A 7,385-nucleotide genomic window follows, 5' to 3' on the forward strand; every position below is an offset into this window, starting at 1 on the left:
CGTGGCGAGGCACATGACCTTCTTGGATATGGGAACAACCACCACCGACTAGACAAAGCCTTTTAAGAAAAGTTAATATTTAATTTCCTTAAATAACTTTAGGTCAACCGAAAAGAACAATCAAATCACAAGGAAAAGAAAAAACAAAAGAGCACAACATCGAAAACAAATTCGAAATACTAGAATCGCATGTCTCTTGTATTTGGTATTATTTCCAAAAATAACTAGTATGATGCGAAAAGGAAAAATACTAGTTATACCTTTTAGAAAGACCTCTTGATCTTCTACCGTATTCCTCTTCTAACCTCGAACGTTGTGTGGACAACGATCTTCCAAGATGAGGACCACCTAGCACCTTCTTCTTCTTCCATCAAGTTTCGGCCAAACACCAAAATCCAAGGATAAAGAACCTTTTCCACCAACTAAGCTCCAAGGGATGCAAGCTTTCTCTCCTTCTTCTTCTTCTTCTCCAAGTAGTATCCGCCCACCACAAAAGCTCCAAGCAATGAGGAGTTTTGGCCACCACAAAGAGGAAGAGAGGGAGAGAAGATGGTCGGCCACAACACCAAGGAAAAGAGGGAGAGAATAATAGAAGTTGTGTCTCATGAAGGCACCCCAACCCCTTTTTTTATATTCCTTGGCTTTGGTAAATAAGGAAATTTAATTTTAATAAAATTTCCTTAACTTTCCTTAACAACAATTAATTAAGAAAAATTAAATAAAATTTCCTAATTAATTGTATGTGGCTGGCCACCTCATGGAGAACAAATAAGATAATTTTCAATCAACAATTAAAAATTCCTTATTTGTCTTTGGAAATTTTAAAAAATAAAATTTCCCTTTAAAATCCCTTCATGGTTGATAAAAAGAAATTTCTATAATTTTGATCGTGAGCTACTGTTTATAATTTATAAGGTATTGATAACATCATCTTCTGTATGTGGCACCACATACTATGTTATCTACAATATAAATTAATTGAACAACTACAACTAAATGTAGACAATTTGACCAAATGTGATTCTTTAAATAAATGTTTACAAAAGCTTAGGCTTTCAGTATACACTCTAACAGGAGAAGGGAGAAAAGGAGCGCTCGTGTGAAGGGTCGGCGGTCGGCGCCGGCGAGGAGCATGGGAGGGAAGAAGAAGCCCCTCCCTCTCGTTTCTGTTGGCGACAGCGCAGATCCGGGAAAGAGGGAGAGAAAAGAAGAGGAGAGGACGGAGAAAGGAGGGGAGATGGGTGTGACCAGCAGAAAGGAAGGGGAGCGGCTGGCGCCGGCGACTTTGCTGGCGAGGAGGAGCCTCAACTCCTTGGTGGCGGAAGCAGCAGAAAACCCAAACCCCCTCCTTTGCCTAGTCCACATAAACCCCAAAACTCTACCCAAGTGAAAAGACCAAAATGCCCTCATTCTTCCCCCTAATTTCTTCTATGCCCTCAACGTATATCCACATCAACAGACATGCATTTAAACTCTTCTTCTCCACTATTTTCTCTTCCACTAGCTCCTATGCTAACTTGAGTGTCAAAGTAGTCACACCGAGTCTAACCTCGGTGTCCATTCTAACCTCTTGCTAAAGTGTTGAAGGGATTTCAGGAGCTCTCTTCTTCACTGAAATAGTAGGACTTCTTTCTACCGTAGTTGCTTTTCATTGACTCACCCAACAACAATCTCATATAGGAATAAATTGGTGTCGTCTATGGAAATTGCCTAACCTAAGATGCTAAGATTGTGAAAACTAGGAGAATTGTCGAGAGCCAACATGCCACAAGCGACAGCGCCTGTAAGGAGACTATCACCATGATAAGAGAGGATTTCTAATGACTAGTTGATCACACTATGCAAGAAATATTATAGAGTCTCCTATCGATGAATCTGAATCCTAAAGGAGTACCCCCACCGCAACTGAGATACCTTCCATCCCGGGCTAAGTATCGCCGAATTTCGTGGGTCCTCACCCCACTATATTTGAAAATCACCAAACTAGGATAGTGATTCCACTCGAGAAACGCTCACACGGTTCGAAGGAGGGAGAGACGCTTCCTCGAAATAGAGGTAAATGACCTGAACTTGCTGAAGAGAGGAATCCGCATGGTATACCTTTCTCGAGCTATGTCCTAGAAGATGAATTATTGTGGCACTTTCGACCCCTCGGTTTAGAGAATACACTGTTAGAATTTGAGGGATGTCCTAAGGCAATCGCCTTACGATTTTTTTCTATTTATTTGATAAGTATAGATTCACTATTTGAGTACATATTATATGTTTGCTTGTCTAAAACTCATTTACTGAATGTTCATAATACAATTCATAGCATGAGAGAATTTGTGACTGGATTACAACTAGTGATTATCTCTACATGTATAATTATGAATATATTAAAATTTCCCTAGTCGTCGAATTGATGCATTCAGACATCATTAATTTTGTAAGACTAGCACGAGTTATACTCCTTGGTTCGGCCAAGCAGCTGTTTTCTCACTGGCTAGAAATATTGGGATGTCGAGAGTTAAACGTGGATGCTGGTTATGGTAACTAGTTCATTGGAGTAACTCGCTGTAAGACTTTATATAATTTTCTACATATATATAGATATGTCTGTGAAGTCCTTACTATAGCACGAGTGCAAGTGTCCTTCAATTTGAGGTATACAAGTCATCTTAGTCATGAACACTTATACTTTGACATCTTAAACAAGCATCTCGTTGAGGTGTGGACCCGGAATGATTGGGTATAAGTTGAAGTGTCCGAAGGTATTTGGATAGCCCACAGAGGATTCACCACTCCTTACGAGGAGACGTATACCTTATGACCACTCGTTAGGATTACAACTCAAATTCTTTGGCCAAACATCGCATGTTAAGAGTGCGAGACTCTTGTACACATGTATGAGTAATTTGAATCCGCAGAACAAGGAAGTATTACTTAGGCTAGGTGTGACGTAGTCAACCTAGTGGGGATAAGACACATAGACCATGTCCTAAACCAAGTGGGTATAAGACAAGTGAAAGGAACGAGGCATGACTTACTGTAGCTGTTTAAGGGTTTAGAATTATATTAATTTTAAAATCAACTATGATTGGGGATCATAATGTACTACTAGGTGTCACCCATGATCGTTCTATAATTAAGTAGTTAATTATCGACGACCAAGATAAACCGGGAACCTATTGGGTCACATGGATTAACAAGTCTCTAAAAGACGTAAAACAAGTTAAAGAATATGATTCTTAGATCAAGAGATAAATGTTTGGTTGAACCATACATAAGATAAATACGGAAATATTTATCGCAATGGAAGTGTGGATGAACCACATCTCTTATGGAAGAGTTAGACTATATTTGATTTAATCATGAATTAGTTATGAACCAACTTAGTTTAGTTGTGAACTAAACCAAAGAGTTAATGAACTAATTTTTTGTTTAGGGATAATATGTTGGATTTGGACTTTCTAATTCAACTCATTAATGAGGGTTATATATTGATATGGTTGAGAGAAGATTATACACAAGAGACAATTAATTGGCTTGTAAGGTTTTTGGAAAACCTTAACCTAATTTCTCTTCTCCTCTTTCTTTGTAGCCGCCAACAAGGGGAAGCCCTTCCCCTTGTTGCCGTGACCACCACAAGGAAGAAATCTCTTGTGTGATTTTCTTCCTCTTCCTCTTGATCTCTCTTCTTCGCTCGTGGCTAGTAACTTCCGAAGGAGAGACTTGTACTCAAGGAGTTGTTTAGAGGGGCTCGGCGTGGATATGAATAGAGGCATGGTTCGATAACGTTGCTACAGTTGATGCCCTTCTCGTTGCAGGTCATCCGTAAGATACACATAGCATAAATTTACTTTCATAAAAATTTAATTATACGATCATATTTGGCATGTTGTATTCTTGCATGCGTGTAGTGTGTGTGATGTAATAATTTAGAAATTATTATTATTTTATTTTTCGATGCGCACGTGTTACGAAATGTGTTTTAGCACACATCGCATCAGACATATCCCAATATACACGAGGTCAGTCGATTCCGCATCAGACATTATACCACTAATTACTAGAACAGTATGAGTATTAATACAAGTACAGAGTCGAAATGCATTTGGTCGTTGGGGCGAGCGAATCGCCTTTTGCCACGATATGTAGCTACAATTTATCAATTGCCAACAGATATGCAGCTACAATTTGTTTGCACAACATTTTGTTATTGATTGATTTAGATATTCGATCAAGATGCATTCATGGGTTGGTTTACTGCATTGTAAATTCAATGTTTTGCTACAATAATCCTTACGATACACTCTTTAATGATGTTCTATTTCAAAGTTCAGGCTGTCAATCATGTGCCCCTAGGGCAAATCATGTGAATATAGTTGATAGGTTAAACTTTGACATCCTACTTTGTTACTTAAATACCAAATAATCCTTCGATAACTATGGTTACGTAATTCCTAATGAATAATTTGTCTGTCTATACCATTAGTTTCACTGTCATTTGTATTTTTAGATTTATTTTGTTGGTAGATGATAAATTTCTATAAGGTCGGATTAATAACTTTTAGATTAATTAGACATTTGAATATTTTGATTAAAATAATAATAATAATTTCTTTTCGTTAGATTTGTTCGTCTAAATTGATAGGCACCGACCGTTTGGAAATCATGACCGTCCGATCGTCCCACTCCAGATCATAAAGATTGGCCCAACAGAGGTAAAGTATACACCCTGTCGTGCTCGATGCGAGACTTGTTTTCCAACAGCCGATTGCTATATTTCATAGGCTATAATTCCTGTTTGCTGTCTCGTGTGAACTGGAACAATCGTGGCTTTCGTCCACGAAATCACCAGCCGTCGGACGCTGCATTTAGGTTTCTACGCGTCCATTGTGTGACTTACGCCCCAAGTCAACACAGCGGACGAAGGCGAAGCTCTCGACCGAGCGATCGGATCGGTGGTCGGAACCCTAATTGGCCCTCTATCCCTGCGATTTGTGGTTGAGAAGATGTGGAAGAACGCCGGGTACTCGAAAGCAGGGGACTTGGAGTCCGGGACGCAGCCGCTCTACCCGGGAATGCTCGAGAGCCCCGATCTCCGGTGGGCGTTCATCAGGAAGATCTACTTCATTCTCTGCGTCCAACTGGCGTTGACGGTGGCCGTAGCCTCCGTCGTGGTCAGTGTCGACGCCATCCCCCAATTCCTCCTTTCGTCGAACACGGGGCTGGCGGTTTATATCGCCATCGTCTTCCTCCCAATAATTAGTACTGTTAACAAAAATTTTCCAATTTTTTCTTATTTTTCTATTTTGGAACAGGGATCTGTTCTTCCAGTTTTTGCCTCCATTTGATGAATTTTATGGTTTAACTATGTGTAGCTTTGTGCCCTCTGTCTTGTTATTATCAACGCCACCCGGTGAATCTACTTCTTCTCGGGCTGTTTACTGTGTCATTGAGCTTCGCTGTCGGAATGACCTGTGCTTTTACAAGCGGTAACTCCTAAGCTCTTATCTTTGCTTCATGCCTTTTTTATTTTTCTGAACTGGAGAAAAGTCAGCATTTTCTATGCTTTACTCCATTTCATTTAATTAAAGACTAACAACGTATGAACAAAATCTATTTCCTTTTTCTTTTAAAAGAATGTCGAAGAGGTAAATTGCCGCATTTTTATACATATCAAACAATTAGTCATGTAGAAACAGATATTTCTTTTTCTAGTGAGCTCAGCTCATCAAGAGTTCAGGAACAAACTTTCTTACAAACTCATCTAAAGCTTAATAAAGATCTCGTTTCTTTAATTGTAAATTTTAAACATACGAACAATATAGTACACCTGCTATATAGTTATTTATAAAACTATTATATCTTGTTCTTTTAAGGCTGAATTTTTTACAACTGTCTGGTAGAGTGATTACAAGTATATGGTTCCACTTGGACAAAGGAGAACTAGTTTTTTATTGTTTGGGAAACATTTGGAATTGTGCAGTTGGTATTCAAGTTTATTGGGCATGTAGGAATTGGATGATGCTAAAGAGTAACTAGAGGAGTTTAATATTTTATGATTGTAAAACCTAAAGAAAGATCAACTGCACTTGTAGGCCTTCAATTTCTTTTCACATTTGTTGGTTGATGATCAGTAGATTTGGTCTTCTATGGATTTAGTTTCCATCACATTCTTATTCTTTGTTGCTATTACAGTCACGTTGTGCCTTGTCTATTTTTATGTCTTTCTGTTAGTAACCTATGACATGCAACTCAGAAATTCGCAATTTTCTGTAAACAGGAAAGGTCATTTTGGAAGCTGCTATTCTCACTGCAGTGGTGGTTGTTAGTCTCACCCTCTATACTTTCTGGGCTGCACGTAGAGGCCATGACTTCAGCTTTCTGGGCCCTTTCCTTTTCGCTGCTCTCATGATATTGCTGGTGTTCTCATTTATCCAGGTAAACAGGCCATTTAATTCATTTCACCTTCCTCTCTACTCCAGTAAATCATAAACATAATAATTTGAATCATATTGGTCGTTATGTTTCAGATTCTATTTCCTCTGGGAAAGATTTCAGTAATGATATACGGAGGACTGGCTGCAATTATATTTGCTGCCTACATTGTATATGACACAGACAACTTGATCAAGCGATATACTTATGATGAGTACATTTGGGCTGCTGTGGCTCTCTATCTTGACATCATAAACCTGTTCCTTAATCTGCTCACCATACTCAGGGTTTCAAACAATTGAATTCTGCATCATGGACAACTCAGTCTTGAGGTTTAAGATCAATTATTGCAGGGTGCTGAAAACATAATGTGTATAAGATTATCACAAAATGTAGTTGTGCATTAATTTCTCTTTATCTTGGTAATCCTTGGAAGAAACTGGTAGCTGCTTCCGATAAGAAACTTTTGGCACAACTGGTACTTCCATTTGTGCCCTACTCCATGCATAATTACCTCAAACGTTAGTTGTATGCTATTTGGATTAAAAAAAATGGCGTAATATATTGATATAAATGTCTAGTTTTTATTGATTTTATAATCTGTTTTATTTGTATGCAACTATACTAATACCAACTGAATCTGTTAAGTTCCATAGAAGAAATAGCAAGGTGTCGAGCCTTGACCAAAACTCTAGTTACACGGAAGGATTGTTTAAAAGACTTGTAGCATATCCTAGTGTAGGTGGATGTTCCATGTGCAATTATTCTTGGATCCGTCTCTACACCTCAACAACGCGGGCAGTCAAAGAAGATGTGTTGTATGTCTCCTCCTAATCTTCGCGCAAGGTGCATAAGGTGCAACTCCTGTCCTTGAGGTCTTCATGTCTGGCCCTCGTGGGTAATTTTCCATTCACCGCCATCCAGAATGTACAACTCAGCAAAACATGGAAGTAGTCAAA

At 38.8% G+C, this 7,385-nt stretch overlaps 1 protein-coding gene across 1 annotated transcript; it reads left to right on the forward strand.

Moving 5' to 3' along the window:
* Window positions 1-4,865: 4,865 nt before the first annotated feature.
* Window positions 4,866-7,000, forward strand: LOC121979447 (protein LIFEGUARD 2-like). The gene is made up of 4 exons (XM_042531437.1): window positions 4,866-5,253; window positions 5,367-5,480; window positions 6,272-6,429; window positions 6,522-7,000. Exons 1-4 carry the CDS (start codon window positions 4,998-5,000, stop codon window positions 6,726-6,728), a joined length of 735 nt encoding a protein of 244 aa, XP_042387371.1. The 5' UTR covers window positions 4,866-4,997; the 3' UTR covers window positions 6,729-7,000.
* Window positions 7,001-7,385: the final 385 nt, after the last annotated feature.

This window comes from Zingiber officinale, chromosome 5A (assembly GCF_018446385.1).
Source record: "Zingiber officinale cultivar Zhangliang chromosome 5A, Zo_v1.1, whole genome shotgun sequence".
NCBI lineage: Eukaryota > Viridiplantae > Streptophyta > Magnoliopsida > Zingiberales > Zingiberaceae > Zingiber > Zingiber officinale.